Raw genomic sequence first — 24,280 nt, 5'->3', positions numbered from 1 at the left:
CATTTGAACACATCCACCATTGACTCCAGAGTGTGGAAGTGCAACTATGAGCAACTTACCAAAGTTTAAGAAAGCTGTACCACATTTAACAGAAAACATCTTCCTGGCACTTCTATAACCCAGACAGTTTCATATCCTGAGTCACACCTTCCTATACAACACCTTTTAACCAATTCAAGAAAAGTTAAAATTTGCACACATTAAATTCCACATCTGAGAAACTGGTCACACCATTCTGCCCAAGTTGTTTACAAGTCTAGGACATAACATTGCACTGGGTTGCAAGGGAAAGCACTAGACATGCAGCTGAGACTTCTGCTTTTTGAACAGCAACTTCATGTTAAAGCAGAAATTAGTTTAAAAAAATAGTTTACAAAAAATAAAATTAAGAAATCATTGCTACAGAAGACTTGGAAACAGAAGCACCCAGTGGGGAAAAGCCAAGTCAACCCCAGGGAACTGCTATGTTGTGTGCCAGTGCTTTCCCCCAACTCTCTCTTTACTCTTCCTTCATCTAAAGAACAGCATCTGTTTCAGCTCAAGCACTAACCGTTCATGCTGTGCAGGGACTCAGGGAAGGTACATTATGACCTCAACATATTTTTCCTCATAGTCTATCAATCTTAGGGCCAGCACAGCCATCCCTGGGATGCACCACGTTCTGCACAGCATTTCCATGTTCTTTCCCTTGCTACTGTAAAAGGAAACAACAGCGCTGCCGGTTTAGTCATCAGATAATATTTATCCCTGCCATAGCCTTAAGGACTTCATTGAATTTTGGATCAATGGGGTTTTGTGCCTGCATCCCACAGAGCTAGTGAGCAGTGAGCTCCCTCTCTTTTGCACGCACACAGAGAGATGCAAAGTGTTGAGAACATCTCCAAGTACACTTGCTTGTTCTGTAGCAAAAAATACTGAAGTAAAAGTAAAAAAGTAGTAAAGACATAAAAATAACCCTCAAAAAACTAATGTAATAGTTCATATACATCGAAAACATTAAACAACAGTCCATTGTCCATTATAAGGAAAGTCTTTCCAGCTAAGTCACCAACAGCAGATCCAATAAAAACGAGCTTCTAGGACACCAAAGAGAAACAGATTTTGGCTTCAAAAGTATTCAAGCTCCTGTGGAATCTTATTTTTCAAGAAGCTTAGACTGTGGGCCCACCACATGCTGATTTACAAGCTCAAAACCATCAGAATGATTAGGTGCTGTGAGGGTGTTCACAGGTTGGACATCATTTAGCAATGCTGAGTGTGAGGCACATATGACACAGCATGACTACAACTAACTAAAAAAATTAAAAAGGTCAGCAAACAGATCTCAGTTTTCAGTGGGTTCAACAACTCATGAAAAAGAGAACATGATAGTGACAATGGACACAACTCGCACAAGGGACTGTGACAGCTTGTTTTTTGTGTATATATATTTAATCCTTATTAAATGTGATTGATCTGACAAGAGTATTGCTGTGGTGAGTGATGAGGTGTTGGCACTGATACTGCTTTTTAATGGAGCCCATATATTTATACTGCACCATCACAGTGAAAGCACTGATGCCTTATCCCAAACAGAAGTACAAGCCAGACATGAAAATTCTCATCTGCCCTTCATCATTTATGTGATATGGGAGGGCACATTCAGGGAAATGGATCAAGCCCAAAAGAGATTCTAGTTACCTTTTTTCAGTAGCACATGCCAGCATTCCCCAAAATTGCAATAAATTGTGGCGATAAAATGTACAATTTCATCCAGACTAACTCATTCCTTACTCCTGAAGGGAACCAGGACTGCAACTCACACATTCACTGGATAGCTGAAGATAAGAGTAAGTGACAATAAAGGACAAAAATCTCTCTGCACCAAGAATTTACATAACCAGCTCCAGTTACTGCTAATTAGACTGATTCCCTTAACTCCTCCATTGCATCTTTCTGCATTTTTCAGTTAGCTCTAGTAAAAAGATACGTAATAAATAGAAACCTAGTTGATCACTTTGTAAGTACTTAAAAATATAGATTAATCAGTGCATTTTATTCTAATTAAGGCCTTACAATTAGTAATCTGGTGCACTAAATAAGGTACCTGAAGCTACTTCACTGTGCCAAATCTGCTCTCCAGCTTTGAAGCTTTTGAAACATTTAAAACTTTTTCCCCCTCCCTTTTGCCATGGAAAAAGACCTACACAAGTCAGATGAATGTGAATTATAAGGGGAAATTGTGTAATTAATCTTATAGACTTGACAGTGATTTCATTATTTTTTCATTTATAGCAAGGGTGCTTCCTACTTCATATCATATAATATGCCAACAGCACTAAAGACAGACTGTGTACAGAAAACATTTTAATCTGTCCTATGAGGAGACAACAAAGAAGTCAGAAAGAAGACCACAGTCACATGCTCAATTAGTGGCCCACAGACTCTACAAGACATGGACATCATTTTGAGAGTCAGTGAGCAGCAATACACTTAATCTTGCGGTTCCATATGACTAAAAGCACAGTGCATGTGGTGAGAATTGAGAGATCACTTGAAATTACAAATGCTGTAGCAGCACATTTATTTTATAGTGACCAGCAAACACTGACATTAGACAAGCTGGCACCAGTCAGATTGCCTAGGCTCTATGAGGCTGTCATTCCATACAAGTTATCCAGCATTACTCTGTCTTCAAAATAAGCAGGAATTCAGAGCAAAGGGAAAAGCAGCTAACACAGTTGCCAAGTGTTTTAGGGACGTTTCTTCCAAAGCAGCATCCATTAACCCATCCCAGGCTTTCTCACAGGGCTCTCAGGCACCACTCACACACGTGTGGCAGGAGGATTCCCTCAGCTTGGGACCAAGCCAGCTCTACTTTGGGCATTCCACAATGAAGCATCACACAAGTTGTTGCAAGTGTGTTGTACACAGTCAGTCACTTGAGAAAAGAAGCTGAGCAGCTTACACCATGAGAGTCCCTTTTTAAAAAGAAAGCAGCTATGTACATGCCAAGCTTGATTTGTCATGTGCAGAAATCCTTCACAACACTTGAAGAGGCAGCTGCCGAAAAGCAAATGCCAACTGGCACCCTGGATGAGTGCTCTCTGAAGCCACCCCATGTGCACAGTCTCTCCAACACAACTCCTGCAGCCTCTCCTGAAGAGGCTGGAAACCAGAGGCTTTCCCCTTGGTGTAAGAAAAGGATGTTCCCAAAAGCAGAGGGAGAGAATTTAGAAAAAGTACAAAGCGAAGGAGAAAAGAAATAAAACAGTAGAAAGAAAGGAAGAAACAGGATTAAAAGAGACAAGGAACAAGATGAAGCAAGACAAGAGACGCTTTTTATATTGATATCTCCCTCCATTGTGGGTGTCAGTCTATTCTCCCAAGTAACAAGTGATAGGACAAGAAGAAATGGCCTCAAAGTTGTGCCAGGGAAGTTTTAAATTGCATATTAGGAAAAAATACTTCACTGAAAGGGTTGTCAACAACAGGCTGCACAGGGAAGCAGTGGAGTCACCATCACTGCAGGTATTTAAAAGACGTGTAGATGTGGCACTTGGGGACATGGTTTAGTGGCTGCCTTGGCAATGCTGGGGTAATGGTTGGACTCAATAGTTCTAGAGGTTTTTTCCAACCTAAAAAATACTATCACAGTATCCACCAGGGAAAACAGACACAAATACAAGTATCAAAGAGAAAAAAATAATCAAGAGAAACATAGAGAAAGCAAAGGCCAGGAACAGCAGCTGCATCACTATTGTGCTCAGGTTACTCCTCCCCACCAGATCCTAAACTTCAGAGGCAAGATGAGACTTTTGGACAACCCACTCTGGTCTGGCACATTAGAAAGCATCAGGGTCACTCACACTTTCAAATTTTGCTACTCATTTGTGGGTACAGCAGAAGAAATAAACTCAAACAACTTAAAAGCTGTTCCAACAATCCAGAGGAGTCTCTGTGCCAGAGCAGCTACCACTTACCCACTCTGAAAAGTCTTGACATCCTTACCATTATTGTGTCACAGATTCCCACAGGGAGAGGCAACTCAAGCAAACCCACTCCCTTCCTTGTTAAAAACAAAATCAAAAAACCCAACCATCCCCATGTCACACCAATCAGGGAAAACACCTGCAGGACAGAAGCTTTTAAGTGGGTTAAACATCTGAAATATGGATAGAGGAAACAGACCCTGATGTGAGAAGTTACGGATCTCAGGTAACACCCTATAAGCCATTAGTACTGATGCAGCAACAAGATTACTTAAAACAAAACCAAACCCACCAACAAACAGCTTCTACTGAAATGATTACTGAGGAATGCTACATGGGAATAAAGCACTCCCTTTCCCTTTAGGAGTTCTAGGTGGGGAGAACTGAAGCAGGTAATTCCTGATCTGTATAAGGAAAAAACCACTTTCTCCAAAGAATAGGCAGTGCAGGGCAACACATTATTACAGATCTCCAAATTATATCACACTATGAGTGTTTTGTAGTTGGAACCAAAAGTCAGCAACAAAGGGCAAGCTGAGCAAGTGCTACCAGAGAGATTGTACAAAGGTCAAAAAACCCCACACACGCTGGCACAGATCCATGGGGTGGCTGCTGAGTCACATCCCCTGAAACGCTCTTACTAAGTTTTGTTCCACAGGAATCAGGGAATCAAGCACTAGTCCTGTACCAGAACATGACCCTGGAGTCCTTCCTCCCCAGTGAAGGTGCCAAGAACTGCTGGACATGACTGATGAAAATCATTGTTACTGCCTGAGCCTGGATCTCACTGTTACACACACATTCCAGGTCATAACACAGAAGTAGGCATCACCTCTCATTTCATATATATATATAAAAATATGTGCACACACACACCTACATGTATGTGTATACATGTGCAGAAATTATACCCACAAAGATAGATAGATAGACAGACAGACAGACAGCAATATCCCACAGTGCTCATCTGACTTCAGTCATTATTGTACACATGTGCATACTCCTCCCTCTCCACATTCAAAACAACATGACAGTTCCTGCTTTCTCCATGGAGAAGCTGGGAAGAAAAACATTGCCTGCTAGTACCATATTAGGACAGAGACAATCCTCAGATATTCTCCTCTTTCTTCCCTTAACCTTCCTTTCACCTTCTCCTCTCTTCTCTCTCCAGGAGCATAACAAAAATTACAACATATTTCAGAATAAAAATGTCTAAAACAATGTGAGTGACTTGACATTTTAAGGTAGAATCAGCTGCAGGCAGCCAGCAGTACCTCCGAATGGCCCACATGGCTTTGCTGGGCACAGAAAGGCCACCACTTGGATGCTCCTCAGATGCTGACGGGTGGCAGGAGCTCCATGCGCCTCGGTGAGCAAAGCGATGCTTCCCGTTCTCCCTGCTGGCCGGGGGCACCTGCAGCGAGGCAGAGGGAGAAGCCATGGGCTGCCAGGCAGGTCTCTGGTGGATCCCTCCATTTCTCCTGATTACACATGCAGAGAAAAAGGAAAAAAGAAGGGGAAGGGGAAGGAAAAGGATTTAAGGATTTTTCTTTCTCCACTTTTACTTATCAAAAGGTTGAACATTATGAAATCAGCACAAGATATCTAACTACAACAGGCAACATTTTATTTAATCCAAAATACAAAGTCTTTTCATGCTGGGAGGACAGGATTTATTAGTTCCTAAACAGATCTAGAGAAAGAGACTTAACAGCAACAGAAGACAAGCACTCCTGTATCAAGCTGTTCTCTAGACCTCCGGTAAGATGGGAAGCACTGTGAGGAAGAATATAGTGCCATTCCTAATGTTTTGCTTCAGAAAAGTTGATGATTCACCTCTTTTAAACAGAAAACAAATCTGGACAGGTTGTAGGAAGGAGCAGGAGATGAGTTTCAGCAGCACATAGGAGGCTGTTTGTTTTCTGCTGTCCCTTATAGTCAAATGCAGAAATAAAGTCCTGAGCACCACAGACAGATCAGTGCACAATACATGCAACCAGAGCAGATACAGAGAGGCAGCACATCTGGACTACAGAACTTCATTCCTACAAGCTAAGTAAGTGCCACATCTGGCCAATTGGATGCCACTAAAGCACAGAAATAACTTGAAGAGGGCACTGAAAAGCGAACCTATGGAAAGGGGAAGACTGAGGGAAGGGGTAAGGCATAGATTTTCCACCAATTAATTAACAGTTGTGTTCCCTTTAAGCAGGCAGCTCCTGGAACAAGCCTGTCAGACTGTAAATGCAAGTGTTGACAAGTGTGCCGGCTGTCAGCCCCCAGAAATCTCCCTGGCTACATGCCCACCACTGTGAATTACTTATCCAGTCAAAAGAGAAGAAATCCTTTGCTGATCCATCATACCTGCCCTCTGAGTGCTACTGCTGGAGCAATCAGCAGTAGCAATCAGGGGCTGGAGGAAGGGCAGGGGAGCCTAAACTTTGTCTATCCCTCATTAGGACCTACAGCAAGGGCTGAAATGGGAAGGAAGCCAGATGGTCCTGAAAGAGGAGGGTCCCTCTTCTCCTCCCTACATTTGCTGCTCTGTCACGGTATCAACTCCAGCACTCCCCAAACACCTCTAGGAGCTGATTCAATTCACTGCTGCAGAAACATGAATTCACTACCCTTTTTTATAGTGTCCTAGGTTTTTTATGAACTAGATACACAAGCTCACGCAGGGGTGTGACAGGTTCCAGAGCTGGTGGGGCAGCACCAGTGGGAACAAAGAAATGATAGCAGGAAAAAGACCTCCCATTCTCAGTAGCAGTAAGGTCTTACACTCACTCCTTGATAGACCTGCTCCAGAGACGTTTGGGGAGAAAAAGATAAAAAAACAGCTTCTATAAATCAAAGCATTTCTGGCTTTTGATGGAGAGAGAGAATAGCAGTTATTTGTGACACTAAGTGGGTGAGGGGAACAAATTTCAAAGTATTTAATTTTTTTCCAGTAATTGCTGAGGGCTGCTAATTATTCCAGCCATTGCAGAAATGGATGGATATTTCCCCCTTTTTCTGTTCTGCAAGGACAGAAAAAAAATCGAATCTGATTTTACTACTAATCATCATGCAATATTTCTAAACCCATGACATTGTGATTGAATAATCACACAGGCATTGCTAATAGAAGGAGTTAAGCCAGAGAAATCTAAAGATGATGATGTTTCATTCAAAACTTCCACAGAGAAACAAAAATGTTAGTCTTGCCAGAGTGAATTGAGCATTTTATAGATCAGTTCTTAACATCTGGTCTATCTATCCAGCAGAAGTTATTCAGGCAGCAAGAGAGCAACAAATGAAAAAAGAAAAAAACATCCTTCCCCTCGGAAAAAAACCCATAGAATGAAACCTTGGTGCTTCCAAATTCATCAAATGTGTGTCATCTAATTCAGCAGGGCAAGTCCATCTTCCCCAGTACTTTATATAATAATATTTATTTTGGACACACAGGTGCAAATGCTTGAAAAGCACAGCAAGCACAACAAGTTACTTACGGTTTGAATCCGTTGTATGAGAGGGAAAAGAAGTCATAAACCAAGCACACACCAAACACAGTGACTCCAGTTTCTTTCACCAGCATTGCACACGTCCCAAGGAATAAACTAAGCAGCAAAAAGAATGGGGAGGCAGTGGGAGGGAAATGTTCCCCAACATAAAGCTGATCCACACTCCTGAAAAAACAGAATTAACATAAAATAACTTCTCTGTTACTTTCATGTTGACTACATTCACACAAATACTGAGACACTTCCTTAATTGCTTGAGATGTTAACAAGAACATGTTAAGACATGAACAATCTACACTGCTGATAAATCAGAAAAGTTTTAGACACAGGACAGGAAGGGAAAACACAAATATTGAGAGCTGCTCGAATTCTTGGTGCACAAGAGGGGGAAAAAAAAGCAAGCAGAAAAATAAAGTGGACTTGAAACAGTTAGAGGAGCACAGAGGAGCACAGAGTAAATACAGAGAGAGCAGAAAAACACCTGCTTTCTGTCATCTAGAACACACATGCTTAATTCTCCTCATGTGACAAAAAGCACTATGCAAGCAAAAATTCCTCCATCCCACCCACGCTCCCCTGAATCAAAAATGTGTCCTAATCATTAACAGAGCGGGCAGCAAGTCCATGTCAGAGGGAAGAAGGTAAGAAAGAACAGACATCAACAGGCAGATTCTGCAGGGTCACTACCAGTTCTACACCACTGAAAACTTCTGATGAAAACAGCATTGTTGGTTTGTAACAAACCAAGAGGGATGTAGGGATACAGGCAGCTTTTCCCCATGGCTGTGATGACACAATGCTATTTCTAAATGCAAACAATGTTATTTCTAAATGCCAATAATGCAAAAGGCACCGAAACCCCATCCAAGAAAGCTATTTCTGTATCTATACTTGTTCAGTCATAGTTTTAGAACACAAACCAGCAAACAGTGCCAAGTTTTCATCTGAAAAGGGTGACTAATGGTCTAGACACAATCCTGAACTCTCCCAGACCAGATATTTCAGTCCTACTGCCATAGCATGTATTTCAAAGGCAGGCAGATGTCTGTCTGTTCTTCACTCTACATACAGATAATTTGTCTTCTGCTGAAAACATTTTGTTAAAATTTTTATCTCTACAACCCCTCCTCTGATGCATGATCAGCTGTAACGTCAATGGAAAAGGGAACCATAAATGTTGACTTCTGGCTTTATGTTTGTTCCCACAAGCATCACTGTGGCTGAAAGCAGGGACCAGGACACTTCCATGCAGCAGTGCTGGAGGAAGCACCTCTGCCAACAACAACCAAAAACATATGGGTTTCCCTTTGGTCCCCTCCCCAGACTAGAGAACCTCAGGATATTATCACATACCTATTATAGGAGAGAAAAGCCAACAGAAAGAGTAGACAGGCCAGGACATCTGCTCTGCCTACTATACCTGTTACCTGAAAGAAAAGACACACACAGGTGTGAAAACACATATGTAAAAAAGCATGCACACTCAGTGACTGCTTCAACAATCCATGCTAACTGCTATTTTAGGCTTTTCATCTTTCAGTGTTATCCTCCCTCACTACAGCAAAATGTTACTTAGATGGTGTAGGATATGCTCAGTTTTGGCTGCTGCATTTCTCACTTGGTAAAACAAATGAGTAAGCCAAGAGTTAAGTAATTCCTTACTTTCTTATTAAAATATTAATAAGGTTGCATAGAGAATGCCAGTTTCAGGAATCTGTTTTAATTTTGTATAATAAGGCTGAGATGAGAAATGCATCCAACTCCCAGAACTGAAATTTGTTAAAGAAAAAGAATACTGAAACAGCAACTCTTTGTAAAAGACTTGTTATATAGAAATAAATAAATTCAAAATATTTGAAGGAACTTTATCACCAAAAAGGGATACAATGGTATGTAATTAATTCTCTTTACGAACAATCTGAGTTTATGGAAGCTTCTTCTACAGATTAATTAACTAAATTTTTTCTAGAAAAGAGAATGCTGAAGAAGAATGAATAAACACTTTTAAACAATTATTTAAATATCCTATTTCATAAAGATCTAAAAATCACCCATAATGCAAATAAAAGGCCCTTTGAAATTTCACCCCTTTTGAGATTACATAATTAAGCTATATTCAGTGTTCTGGCATTTACTTTAACCTTTTAAAGTTCTGACCCAGACAAAAATAAATTCAAAGGCTGCCTCTTCTGAAATCTCTCTTATAATATAAAGCTGTATTATCAAAAGCAGCCTAGCTGATTAGTTCACACAACACAGCACAGGGAGTAACTGTAAAGCTTGTGGCTTTTTGTTATTAAGGTAATCTTTCCTCAAAAGTTCTCAGTGCAGTTTCCCTCATTTACAAAGGCCTGTAATGAGAGCATGTGATGTCAGTGGCACCTCAGCTAACGAGCGCATTTCTTTTTTGAAGTGTCCACAGTTGGACATTGCCTTTCCTTCCTAAAGACAGCAAGACTCATTTTAGCTACAGAAGTGTCTCCTCATGCTAACAGACTGCAGTTTTAGAATGACTATACCTTTAAATATTTCCTTATAAGAGGAGAAAAATGCCCAGTATGAGTTGTTTCTGTAAAGTTATCCTGATGTTCATTAAGCTAACAAGTTTTTTTTCTGAAGATGATACTCCTGGCTTTTAATTGAAATCAATGTAAGTTAATCCATGGGTCATATCACCTCTATCTGAGTTAGCTCCTCCAGAATACACACTAATGCTCCCTTCACTTTTTCTCCCTTAAATTGATGACTATAGAAGAGGATTGAAGACATGCAACAATATCCCAGCAGGAGAGCATGGCCTCACTGAAGTCTTTGGTTTCAGAAGAGTCATGACTGTCCATTTATTCCCAGCACTGCTGATTAGGACCATCACTTAGAATTCAATGCCAGAACAGAAAGACTGCCAAGTATGAATACAAGTTTTTCTTAATGCCTCCTGCAAATTATTTTAAATATAGTACATTCTCACTTTTGCTCCTCCACAGCAAAAAATCACAAGTACCATATCTGCATGACTCAGAGTTTTCCTTAAAAAAATTAAAATTTTAAAGAATGAATTTATTTTTAGCTTTTGTGCCACATACTTACAGCCTCGGTGTGAATGGGATGCACAGCAAAGAACAGCGCCGTGACAAAAGCAAGTCGACAGTCCTTGAACACAGCTTTGTCACAAGTGTACATCAGCACAAGAGTCACTAGACAGTGTAAAATTACATTCACTGCATGGAAATAGAAGGGGTTCATACCAGCCAGCAATATGTTTAACCTGGAAGGAAACAAAACAGAACCATTACTACAATGGAAAGGTCTTGCAATAGCAGGATATTTTTCAAATACTCTAAATTATGTCTTTTGCCCAATCTGCAGTCTCCTAATGGAAGTGCTATTCATGTAATTACTGCAAATCACTCTAAACGTCTGGTTTATCTGATTAAAGAAAAATCACTTCCCCAATTATTACAATATGTCATTGCATTTGGCAACCTTCTTGACACGGAGATGGGAGAGGCTTGTGCTCTCCCAGTACAGTTTACAGCAGTGAGACAAGGCCTGTGCTTCCCTAGCAGCAAATAACCCCAGCCAATATCAGGACTATGGCACTGGTCCTATTTCCCCACTGGCTCCTTCTGCAGTCCTGTCGGACACGTGGCAGCTTTGCAATACAGGTAGTTATTTTCTACTATGGATTAGATGTTTTTGCTTGGAAACAGCCAGGACAAGGACTTCGTAAGGCACTGGAGCATCTGCTTGGTATTACAGGGGCATTTATTCCCATTTGACTTCCAGAATACTTTCACATACTGGAGGTTAAGCATTTATTTAAACACTTTACTGACATCAGGACTACATAAAGAAGCTTGTCTAATAGTTCCCCTCATTTTTATAAGGCCATTGATGGTAAAGATAAGATAGCTAATATCACCCCAGACTCAAAGAGACAATTAGGGTTCGTTATTTGTGTCGGAATAAAATGTAACAAGCTGTTATGACATTTGTTTGACAGCATGTATTAACACATTTTTCTGGTCAGTGTTTTTCACAGCCAGCTTGCTTAACAGCTGCTGACAAGCTTTGCCTTACATGCGGCTGAAGATAATTCTCTCTAGTATTAACAGCATCTGTACATTTGGACAAATATGTACATACTCACACATATATACACATGTACACATGGTGTCTCTACCCAGGGAAAACTCCATATATGAACAAGAAATTTGGGAAAATGCTCTTTAATGTTAAAGGGCATATTAAAAAAAATACAAGATACCCAGTGAAAAGATGACTCAATCTAAATATTTTACATGCAGCTGTAAACATTCTATAGGGTCAATAATCCTCCCTGTTGTTACTCAGAGACTCCAGGTCTCCCATGACACACACGATGCAACAGCAAAGCCACTAAGCTGTTGCTACTATGTAAACACCCTAGATTTTTTGTGAGACAGAGGAAGTGTGGAGAGGTCTGTGAGGGCCAGACAACGTATGTTTTTTGTACATAACTCTCTATGTTCCTTATCCATAAGGAACAGCGTTAGCTGTCCTGAGTTGCATTTTCCGGACCAATCAAATTTTTCTGAAACCAGGAGTTTTACTTGTGCATTCCTGCTGTGCTCCCACAGGAGTGTTTGTGGAGGCAACAGCTGAAACTCAAAGTTTGGGAAAAAGTGAGATTTTAGAATGACTTGACCTTTCCCTTTGAAGTATGGGTTGATGCAGTTACATTTTGACAAGACATCTGTCTGTGTGATTCAAGAATACATGACGAGTCGGGGCTTTTTCTTTTTATATCCCATTTCTCCTGCAAGCCACTTCAGGGCAGCAACATCCATCACTTTCCTTCATTTCTACCAGCACTGAATGACAAACCACAACAAATGGCAGTAACATCCATCCAGCCAGAGTTTCAGCTGCAAATATGCTGCAGCAGCAGGAACCCCCAGGCCTGAACCTTGCTTTCAGTGCACAGAGGGGAACCAGGGGCACCACAGTGCATCCCTGTCCCAAAGGAGCCAAAGATCTGCTCAGAGACACCTGCAGATGTGCACAGTGGCAGGGATCACCTACAGAACACGCTCTTTATACAAATGAATCACTTCTGGCTGTAAATTAGCTGGAGCACAGTTGCAACCATCAAGCCCTCTCAAATGCCAAAGTGTGCTCCAGCAACCTGATTTCTGCAGTAAGCAGATGCAGGCAGGTGAGGACAGTGAGGACAAGTGCTCAGGGTACCAGGTGATATGAACCATGCACCAAGATGTGAGAGACTCTCATTTATTTATTTGGTCAAGTTGTGAGAAACAATCGCTAAACCCATAACATCTTACAATACTCTTGAAAAATCTAGTCTTAGTCTTCATGGATCACATCTGATCACTTCCCATCTTGCAAAACAGTTCCTACTGGCAGGACAGGCAGAACCTGATCGGGAAGGAATCTTTCTGCCCCCATCAGGTCCCCTATCCCAAAAGCAAAGTCTGTTCCTCACTCCCCTTCTTAGGGTGACCATTAAGCCAATGAGCCTTGTAAGCTGAGTTACTTGATGTAAATTATTGAAAACAGCTCTGTAAAAGCATCAGCCTAGCAGCTTAGCTGTTCCCCTGTGTAGTCTTTGTATAAATAAAAAAAAAGGCAGAACAAAACACAAACATAACAATGCCATGTTATTCAGATAAGCCTTCCATTAAACAGCAAAATTAGACAGCAAGCTTACCTCAGTGTATGTTTTAAATACCATCAAAGGTCCATGAACACTAAGCATGAGTGCGTGCAGGTGCTATATTCACACTAGTGGTTTTTTGCTGCTGAAGCTCTTTGTCATAAGAAATTAGGCCACATGGCAACGAAGGAAACATTCTTTTGTCCTGAAACAATCCCAGCAGAATGATGATGAAACGTTAGCAGTGGCTGAATTTATGGTACATCAAATGGGTGAGCAAATCTGGGTCTCCAAACAGCTCTAATCCAAGTCACAAGAACTCTCCAGCATGCTCACACACGCATGGGGACAAAAAGGCAGCCTACTATGAAAAGCCAAATTTGCTCCACTGCAGAGGAACTATGGAGCAACTTCTGGGCAAGGGAGCAGGAGAAAATGGGTAAATAAAAAATTACTTCTTCCTTTTTAAACTTTAATACCCTTGTGTTTGTTTACTGGCAGCAGCACGTAGCAGTTATACACAGTATACAGATCAGCAAACAAAGGAAGTAAAACAGAGATATGAATCTCAAAATTAAGGAAGAAGTGGTCTTTCTCCAACATAACGTTCATGAACAGAAGTTCTGGCAAGCAACAACCATACTCCGCTGGATGGGGGTGAGGGTGGTGTTGTCCTTGTATTTCCATATTTAAACTGGCCAACAAATGGGAAAAATTGGATCATGTGGGCTGGAAGACCTTGGCCACTTCTGCATGAAGATGGTAACATCTGTGTGAGCTAAAGCACAGCCTGTAATGTACGTGTTAGGGCCTTGGTGGAGCACATAGCCAGCAGAGCAGATGCTTTGGGCTGGCCAGGCTTTTTAACTGCCTGCTTGTCAAACCAGAGATGTGTTTGCAAATAGCATTCTAAAGATTTGGGGCTTAACACAACAAGTGAGGATGGCTCCTAGGAACAGAGAAATCTGAAAGAGGAGAAACCACCATCTCGGACATGGAGGTCTTTCCTCAAGGGAGCCACCCACTAAATACTTTAAGAAGAGATTTCCATTGCTTCAGCACCTCTGCTGGAAATGCCCCTGGAGTCAAAGACTGCACTAAGCCTTCTGAGAAATGGGAAATGGTAGTTCAAATACAAAGGCCCTCAAAAGACCCGAGGAAAGGGAGAAGACCACATACACCAAAGGGCAGTCTCTCAATACTAGGTGATACTGACAGGTAACTTCTAAAAGAGCTGACCAGCACCACCCAAGCTACAACCAAAATAAAAACTGATTACAGAAATCTCAGCACTCATCACATGCCCACTAGGGAGAGAAGGCTGTACTGAAACATGTGTTCAAACCAAGACTCTTGTCCCAGTACGTATCTTTGTGCCCAGGCTTTGTATAGCACTTGTGGTTCAGCATGTCACACCCAAGGCAGAGTATTGCCCAAAGCACATGCCCAAGCAGGAGGTACACCAGAACAAGAAATATATGTTTAAAATAGAAATCCCTTGATTTTATTAAGGCTGATGAATGTTTCCCAGGAACAGCAGTATAGTTTGCTTTGCCACCTATAGTAGCTTTTCCATTCCTTCATCATCCACTCTAGGAAAAGGAATTATGCAGCTCCACTCTCAGAAAGAGACTTTCACAGGCACCAGTGTTGAAGGTTCACTGAGTAGAGCCTGTGAAACAGCTCTCCAGCAGAATGTAAATCATTCTGACTCGTAAAAGTTCACATCTCTCAGCACCCACAGTTAACCACTGGTCCTCCCTCCACCTGGCACAGATGTCTCAAAAAATGGCATTTGTAGAGCAGGGACCAAGCATGATGATACTCTCAAGCCACAGGAATTTACATCTCCTCTAGATAAGTCATTAGACAGGGATGCATCTGGGTAAGCAATTCCCTGTAGAGAGGGCCTGGAAATAGAGTGGGATTCAGTGACTTCATCCTCACAGACCAAGAACCAGAGGGGTCTATGCCACAAGAGTACAGGTTCACAGACAAATCCCTTAAATATCCAGTTATGGTATATAATCACCAGCACCCCCAGGCTCTAATAGAGTGCTTTTCTTCCACTTGTAGGCACAAAGACTTATTCAACCCTTTTTAAGGCCTCTTATGATTTAATAATATTGTAAACTATAATTGGCAAGTTTCTCTTTTTATAGAATTTGTTATTATCCCTGGGCAGCTCTTGTTTAGTTTAATCTGTTTTATTATTTTCAAAAGACTAACAGAGAAACACAACATGTTATGAAATAGAAATGCACAGGATAATAATGGTAATTTGTTTTAGCAAGTAACACTTAATGGAAAGTCTCAGAGCATCCCACATCTCATAAAACCCCTACAGTTTTTATAAAAGAAGGCTCACATGCAGATTTATATAAACTAATCTAACATACGAATGAATTAAGTTTCCTGTGATCTTCTTTTCCTGTTGAAATTGAGTGTTATATATGGCAAACTTTATGCAAAGTAATACCCAACTTCAATGGATGGTGGAACCTCCTTATAGACTCCACAGATGCATGTACTGTGTGCCAGGAGTATGAGCATTTGCACTCCAAAAGAGGTGCAGCTGCATCAGTGGCAATAATGGTTAAAGCTCTGCGTGGAAATAGCTTAAAGATTAATGAAAAACACGTCGCAGTAAACAGAAAATAAGCCCCTTTGCAGAAGTGTTAGTGCAACAGCCAGCACAAGCAGGGCAGAGTTTCCACCACAGTGCAACAGCACTTTGTGCTGATTTGTGCTGATAATCTTTCCATAGCATAGTACAATGCCTCAGAACTAAATGGACAGTCAGGCTGAAATGGTTTGTTACTTGATTTGCTGTAATGGCAATGGGTGAGAAGACAGAGGCCATAGCAATTCCCAGGGTACAGCAATTCCCTTAGAGCACAACAGCCATCACTTACAAGAGCACTAGTTAAGTTTTGGCATTCAAAGCAGGTTATTGCTTTCCAGCAGGGTTAGGAAAAGAAAACAGAAATCACAATTAGACTGGGAAGAAGCAGCACCTTGAAAGCAGCAAACATGTCAGGGCAGAAATTTCTAGTGAAACCCTAGTGTGGTATGATGGTCATTCCTGTGTTAAGAACAATGACAGCATCATTCACACGACTTTAGACTTGCCTCCACAAACCTGGAAAACTTAAAAAAAAAAAATGCAGATGATGGCAAGTTACAAACTGACAGACCAGGTGTCATTTTACCTAGATATTGAACAAAAGGCAGTTTGTCTTCAAAACTGTTCTTGAATAGCATCTCAGCAAGAGCAATACACTGATGGAAACTACCATCTCGTGAAACTCTTCAGCAGCCATCAACCAGACAATCCTCTTCCAAGTGCAGAGATGAGACCTCATCAAGAACCAAGCTAGGACAGTCCCTCATAAAGAAAACAACACTAACACAAATATAGTATAAAGGTATTAGGCCTAAAGATGGTATTTCAAACAAGGTATAATAGTTTTCCACCAAATTGGAAATAAGTTTGAAATAAGCTGCTGACCATGAAGGAAATGTCATTTTAATTTACACAGAAGGAAAGAAAAATAAAACAAAAACAAGTATAGTGAGTGAAAAGAGAACAATCTTTTCACTTTTTCCTTTCTTTCTTTAAATCTGTGAGACAATAAATGAGAAAGGCCAGGAAAGCAGTCAGAAAACAGGGAGTAAATACAGAGAAATGCCTTTAGCTAACCAGCAGCAGCCAGAGCACTTTATTTTCATAGACTCTAAAGACTATTGACAAGGATGCTCCTGTGGGTAAGAAGGCTGGTCGAAAGTTGAGCCTTTTAGCTAAAAGATGACCGAAGAAAATTAAGGGTGACATTGGTGCAAGAGGAATAGAATGCCCAATGAAAGAAAATCCCCAGGAATTGGCAGGTGTTAAATAGAGACAAAATACCCCTGAAGCAAGCAGCAAAAATAACCATGGCTGGATTCACCTCAGCCAAGTCATTCAGGAGAATTAGTGAACTCTTTCCCTCATAAAAGGCTTTTAATTCAAGAGACAGGCAAATTTTATGGAGGACTGAGAAAATATGATGTGCTGGTTTAAAGGTAAACTGGCAGGACAAAACTAACCCACCACAAGAGAGATTATAAATTAGAGTTACAATTTAATAAAAATATTACAATAAATGCAATAGCACAAAGAGAAAATGGTTTTAAACCACAGAACCCAGAAGTGTAACCCAGCCACACTGGGGCACAAACACAACAGGGTTTGCTAGCCCCTGTGCTGAGACCCACAAGTAAAGGAGGTGAAAAAACCTGTTGGTACCGATAGTGGTCGCAGTCTGGTCGAGAGTGGTGGTCTCCTCAAGGTTCTGGTCCTTCTCTGGATCCAACAAGTGGTTCCTGAGGTCTTCAAACCCCAAGATTATATACTCTGAGGTTCCGGTGGGAACACCCAGTACCTCCCCCAGGGAGGGAGTTCCACAATGGGTGATCTGACTCTGTGAGTCGTGAGGTATTTGGAATCCTTGCTGGCCCCTTCAGACACGCCCCTTCAGGCTGGGTGTGGAAGTGCTAATGACTCCCTGGAGGGGAGATATCACAACTCTTATCTCACAGGTGTCTTTAACACCCAGCTCACACCCTGAGGGGTTGGATGTGCCCTGGGCAGCTGCTGCAGATGGTCCATTGTTAACAGGTCATGGGAAATGATATAGAGTGTGTAGAATACACAGCTTTGGTCACACCTACACAGTGATAAACTGGTCCCAGCTTGCTGAACTAGGACATGTGACTAGGCAGAACTCCTACCTGTTTTGTATACACCTCTCCTACTGGGCAGATCCTCACCTCTGGGCTTGGCTGCAAGCAGCATGACAGCACAGACCCTCAGCCAGGTCTGCATCTCACATCCCTGGGCAGGGAACTTCCCCTGACCCTCCCAGCAGTCCTGTCCTCCTTCCAGGGAGTGCAAGCAACCCTCCAGAAACACAGCTCAAACCTACAACCAAAAGAATCAGACACATGCTATGAAAAATAGACTTGTGGGGGAGATTTCTGTGCACCTGGAAAAAAAAACCCCAAACAAAAAAAAACCACCAAAACAACAAGTTTTGAAGACCCAAACTTTGGGAGAAACCTAAAATGGCAGCAAGGCATTCTGCTCTGGGTCAAAAGAAAAGCTTATGTGCTTAGAGATTTATTTGCATATTCCAACTATAACACAACCAGTCTTAAAAAAGCATCTGCTTCTCCACAAATTCCACCTCACCCGATGTGGCTGCACCAGCACTACATCAACTTCATGGCAGGTATCACAGCATCAGTGTGGAGAGCGACTGCCACAGCTTGGGTAGAAATAGTAGACTAATCTGTACAAGAGAAATACTGACACAATCTTGAACATTGTGATGTACAGAGTGAAGAAAATACTTGTGCACTGTGTATTTAACCTGACACATTATAGCTCTACTATATTACCCTGCAATGTCAAACTGTAATACAGCATTAAATCAAGAACAAAGAAAATCTAAGGTCTTTTTTCCTTCCCCGGGTTGTTCTGGCTTTCTAAAGCTCCCTGTCCTTGAAACTCATGCCACTGATACAGCTGAGAAAACAGAAGGATCAGCTGTAAACAACTAGATGGATCAGAAGGCTGGCAGTGAATTATTGAATCAGGTCTCTCTTTGGCTATGTATTTACATCTAATCAAAGCTCACAGTCACTTAAGACTTTGATCTGAAGGCACTGGTAGTCTTACATGAGGCTCTCAGTGCCCACCCAGAATACTGAACTGCTGCTGAAAGGTCCCATTTGCTTCCCAGTAAGGTACATATCCAAGGCATCACTTGCTAGCAGCTTTGATGGGCAGACCTGGAGAGTTATCCATTCTGCAGCCAGCACCTGAACACAGACCAGACTTTTTAATTTAACTTTTTCCCCATTTTTTTTTCCAGCTAGAGTACTAGTAGGATGGCTCAGTGCACAAACTGTGTGTCTCCATCTTTTCTGGTGGGAGAGCTGCATTCCCATTTGCAGCTTATCTCCACCAGCTCCTCTCCTCCTTGGCCACCAGAGCCACCCAGCAGCAGCCAAAGTGGACAGTTACACCCTTCTCACAGAGCCAAGCACATTCCCAGTGAACAGTCACTTCCACCTCATTCTAAGGAAGACCAGATACGTGCTGTGCTTCTCTGCCCAGTGCCATCCTCCCAAGTCTTTATCATGGCTACATGTCCTAGACCTGTCACTGCAATTTCCTTCTGTCCCTGGTGAACTGTAACTTGAGGCACCTCCCTCAGCAGCATCTGCCTTGGCACCATGGCTGAGCAGGCAATGCCTTCACTTCTTAACCACCTGCAAACCAGAAAGGTTATATCTGACTAAAAGTGTTTAAATCCTGGCATCCAGGGGGCTTCAAAAGGCTTCACTCTCACCATTCGCTACCACTGCACACCTTCTGGCCAAGTCTGCTGTGCTGCTGACTACACCAAATCTTCATCACCTGTTTGTTTCTGGGTTGAAAAATCTATCTAAATGGGGATTTGGCAGACAAAAAAAGAAAGAGGGAGTGAGACAGCACTAAGGATTGCACCTTCTGCTTCAACAGCTGAGAAACATTTTTGCAAAACCACTGGAACCAAGGAGTAACTTAAGTGCTACTGAGGGAATAAATGATTCAGTGAACTTCTGTTAGTGGAGACAAGGTGTAAGACAGAAAGCAACCAGTTTAAATATAAAATCCTGAGTGAATTACAGAACTGGCAGTTCTTTTTTTTCCTCCTTTTTTTTCCTGCCCTTCATCTTAACATTTTATAAGGAAGACACCAAGAAATAGTATAACCTCAGTCCAAAAAAGTCACTTTCTTTAGAAAGAAGTACATTGAATCGCTTCTTGGAGAAGAAAATATCTGCAGGTCAACACCTCTGAATGACAGCAACTGGAGAGGAGAGCATGAAGTAAGTTTTTGCTAAGGACTGAGCAAAACCATTGCCTACCATCTCACCTGCTGTGCAGATGAGGAGTTGTGCTAGACCTGTCACCTAAGTTACCCATGTGTAATAGGAATGCTTCTGAACCAACTAGTTCTAACACTCCTTCACTTTATACAAGTCATGAGAAAAGGTAAGAGAAGTTCAAAGACACAAAGCAAGCATTATTTAATTCAATAATCCATGTGTAGGCCTTTTTTCCCCTTCTGATGTTATCCCACATGGAACAATGCAGCAGTTCTATGAATATTTTAAGTTTGGCCTAATGGTTCCACTAACAGAAGCCACTCTTACTTTCCTCTGATCATTCATCCTGTCAGATCTGGTGTGAATAATGTCAAATACTTGAGCTCTTTTCACTGTTTGGTTCCAGAATCTTCATCTACTGGAATGAGGACTGTCACTTATGATTTCCAATTCATCAGGGATGCTGAACTACTGTTACACAATTTCAGCAATGTCTGCTTCAGATTTTTGTGATAGATGGGTGATAAATTTTTTTAATTGAGATCATTTCAGGAATACATAGCTTATACATAGGATATGTTCAGCCTAATGAAAAGTCCACAGGGCATCATGAGTCCTTCCTCTTATTTTCACAGCCACAAAAGGCAGTAAGGAGACTGAGACAAAGTTTTCTGTAGATTGATGGACATGTAGATATAAATTTCGGCCTACCCTTCACATCTGTTCTGTGTATGTGGTTTGGAGATCTCCCAGGTTCTTTAATCTTAGTATAGCAAGATGCAAAACAAACCTTTACAGATTAAAGTTTCATGCAAGCGAACACAGCCACTAGGCAGGTATGAAGATTCATGCTGCTATTAAAATTTCTTGGATTTGACTAAATTAGTACAATAAAATAAATTAAATAAAACAAGTAAATAAAAAATAATGGTATCAGAATACTTTGGTCCCCTCTTCCCTTCCTCAGCAAGATCCTGCAAAGCACAGGATCATATCACACAGTTTTCTCAAGTATCCTAAGCAGATGCACTAAATTCTAACAAAAGTATTTGCAACATTTGTTTCCATTCGGTTAGAAGTCAATTTCTGTTGAGCATTTTACAAGCATCGAGGTAAAAATCCTTTTTCGTTCTGCAGGAGGACAGAGAGCAGACAGCAACCTCCTGCTGAGCAAGGCAGGGGTGGATGGCTCAGGCAGGCAGAGCACAGCTCAACCACAGCCTCAGTGCTGCCTGGCAAAAGCTCCCTGAGGCATCTTTGGAAGCGCTGGGTTTGGAGGATCCACTCCACCCAGTTCTTAACATCTTCCTCTGACACCCTACTGGTAGAAATGAAATGGGAAGAATGTGGAAACTGGAAGGCTGAAAAGATAATTGGGACGCGATGGAAATAATCTTCCTCTGCAGCCAGGGAAGATAAACGATTCCTTCCCTATTCCAAATGCAATGCCAAATGGTGAACAAATGACTCTGCCTTTGACCCAATGTCTTTGCTGTATGGTTATTATAAGCATTGAGGATGAAATCTTGCTCACAAAATTAGTCTCACTTCCCTTCCAAAATGGACTAGACAGAGACAGCACTTAATTCTTTTTTGAGACATGCACACACCTTTAAATAGCAAAGGCAAAACCAGATCAAATACACACAAATGGGAACTAAAGCATTCTGTTATTAAAGTTGAAAGTTCTTTGGTTAATTAGCACAACATAACCTCAATCCTGCAACCTGATCTAGGAAGGCAAGTGCAGCACTAACAGTGCACGCAGTGTGGTCAGTGGTAACACACACAGGTTCACTCACAGCTCACATTACCCCCGTATGCACTGATGGACATGGATCAATTACACAGGTCTCCAGCTACTACACTTTGGCTGGACATACGAGGGAGAAGGCACTCTGTGTGCACAGACAGCTCTGCCCTTGGCTACTCACACCATCTTTCCTTATAGAGACATGCCGAGACCCCCTTCAAGAAGGCACAAAACCTGTTCTAAACAACCCAGTCTACAAGGGTCTGTGCTGTTCAGTTCGGCTTTATAGAGGATGTGCCACCTTTTGCCTATCCAGCCCTGCTTCCCCAGGCAGGCTCCAAGCCCATCCTCTTGGCTCCAAGCCCACCTTTACAATAGAAGGGCAGCAAGTACTCCGTGGGAATTCCAAAGAAATGCCTCATTCCCGAAAACCGCTCTTGCTTCACAGAAACATGCAATTTCCACATAGTTCATTAAATTCTATTGCTTTATCAGGTGTTTTAATTATTTACTAATTAGCAGGCTCAGCCAGGATCTGGTAACACATCCTCCTGGCATACTTGCCATTGTCCATACAGTTTAACCCTTATGCCTGCCACAGTTTGTAATGAACATCTCGTGATCACCTGCAACCAGGACCGGAGTGCTAAATATCAGCCAACTATGCACAGCTCCTTGCAAACACATGTATCATTTTTAAACACTAAAACATACTAAGTATTCACCATCATTAATGTTTCGTCATAAGAAATTACAAAGAGAAAGCTAATGGAAGGAATGAAAAAGTGTATGGATTGCAACTGAGCTGATCGGCAACAAATTCTTCTCGGAGAGGCAGGCAAGGGTTTTCTTTCTACGGTTAGCGACGGGAACTGTCACTTTGTCGCTGCTCAACTTCTCTTTATTCCTACAGAACCGAAACTCCTCCTCAACAACTCTGCCCGATACACAGGGAACATCTGAAGCAGCGATGCTGCCGGGGAACTCCGAGACTCACACGAGAGGCTTGTGCTGCCAGGAAGGATGCACAGAACGGCGCGGTACCCGCGAGGCTGAACCTCTCGCTTAGCGGCAAGAAAGGCAGGGATGACTACAGGTCTGCTTCAAAACAAAACCCGGGAAGTTTCTGGCACGATCACTCAATTGTGGAGAAAAAGTACTAGAGATAAAGCAGAGGAGGAACTCAAGGGGAATTCATGTGAACACCTTTCTCGGCCAAAAGCGCTTTCTAAAACTCCAGGGTTTTTTTCTTTTATTCCCCCAGCAGCCCGGGGAAGACGCGCCACCTGTTCCCAAACCGCCGGGAAAGAGGGGCACTTGCCAGGAAAGCGGCGGGCTGCCCACAGCGGCGTCTCATCGCTCCTCATCTCCCGCAAACTTCCACCGGGCCGAGCCGCGGGACCGCCCCGGCGGCTGAGCCCTCGCCCGCCCCCGTCCCGCACAGCTCCGGGCAGAAATGCTGAATCACGAACCCGACGGCCCGGGACCGGTGCCGCGGGGCTGCCCCCGACACCCTCCTGGGGTCGGGAGAGGGTCCGGGCGGAGGGGGAGCCGCGCCGGGCACTCACTTGAAGGTGAGGATGCAGAGGGGCCGGTAGGACTTGTGGCTGGTGTTCTCGGCCATTCGCTTGCCCCAGAAGTCGTTGGCAAAGACGGCGGACACGGGGGCGGCCGCCCGCACGTCGGGGTTGTTCACGATGGCCCAGACGTCGTCGTGCACGAACTCGCCCCGCAGGGAGTTGCCGTAGCAGAGGGCGCACAGCCCCGCGAGCACCGCCGCCGCCGCTGCCCCGCCGCGCCGCCCGCCCGCCGGCGGGGATGGGAATGGGGCCGGGGCCGGGGCCAGCGCGGCTTGGTCCCGGCTGCGGGAGCCCCGCACCGAGCCCGTCACCATGGCGCGGGGCGCCGCGCGGGCTGCCCCGGCTCCGCCGCCGCCGCGGCGCGGAGAGGCAGCGGCACCCGCATGGTGCGGGGCGGGCAGCGGGACCGCCGCCGGCCACTCGCGCTCTGCCGAGGCGCAGCCCGCCCGGCTGCAAATAAACAGCGGCCGCCTCCCAGCGCCATCCCTCCTCCTCCTCTTCCTCCTCCTCCTCCCCCCGTGCCCCCCTCCCGCACGCATGCTCCTTGCCGCGCTATCACACCGCCGCCACCTCCCCAGCCCGTCGGCGGGGTGGGCTTTGCCCGCTGTGCCCCCCGCTCTCCGGGCACCGCACAGCAGCAGCACGGGAGGCCGCGCTGCCCGCGGGCGGGGAACGCTGCGGGGCGCGGAGCGGAGCCCGCTGCGGGGGTCGCCCCTCCCGCCCTCTCCCAGGAGACGCTGCCCTGCCGCCTGGTGCCAGAGCCTCCTCCGACCCGCCGCGGGCATCTCCTTCCACGGCCGGTCGCAGCTTCCCTGTGGGCCACACTCACCTGGAGAACGGGAACATCCCGGCCAGCTGCACGGCACCCACGCTGTTCCACAGTATCCACAGCG

General features: G+C 43.4%; 1 protein-coding gene across 1 annotated transcript in view; it reads right to left on the bottom strand.

The window, feature by feature from the left end:
* The window catches only part of TMTC1 (transmembrane O-mannosyltransferase targeting cadherins 1), a 146,881-nt gene extending 123,035 nt beyond the window's left edge, over positions 1-23,846 (bottom strand). Inside the window, exons 1-5 of the mRNA XM_071551208.1 lie at positions 23,376-23,846; positions 10,565-10,742; positions 8,831-8,904; positions 7,466-7,642; positions 5,246-5,452 (exon numbers count right to left, since the gene is read on the bottom strand). Of these exons, the coding sequence (XP_071407309.1) occupies positions 5,246-5,452; positions 7,466-7,642; positions 8,831-8,904; positions 10,565-10,742; positions 23,376-23,701 (962 nt within the window). The 5' untranslated portion in view covers positions 23,702-23,846. The remainder of the gene's footprint in view (positions 1-5,245; positions 5,453-7,465; positions 7,643-8,830; positions 8,905-10,564; positions 10,743-23,375) is intronic.
* Between the last annotated feature and the right edge of the window lie 434 nt (positions 23,847-24,280).

Source organism: Pithys albifrons, chromosome 3 (genome assembly GCF_047495875.1).
Source record: "Pithys albifrons albifrons isolate INPA30051 chromosome 3, PitAlb_v1, whole genome shotgun sequence".
NCBI classification, from domain to species: Eukaryota; Metazoa; Chordata; class Aves; order Passeriformes; family Thamnophilidae; genus Pithys; species Pithys albifrons.
Note: the sequence above shows the minus strand (reverse complement) of the source record. Positions and strands in the feature narration are given on the sequence as shown.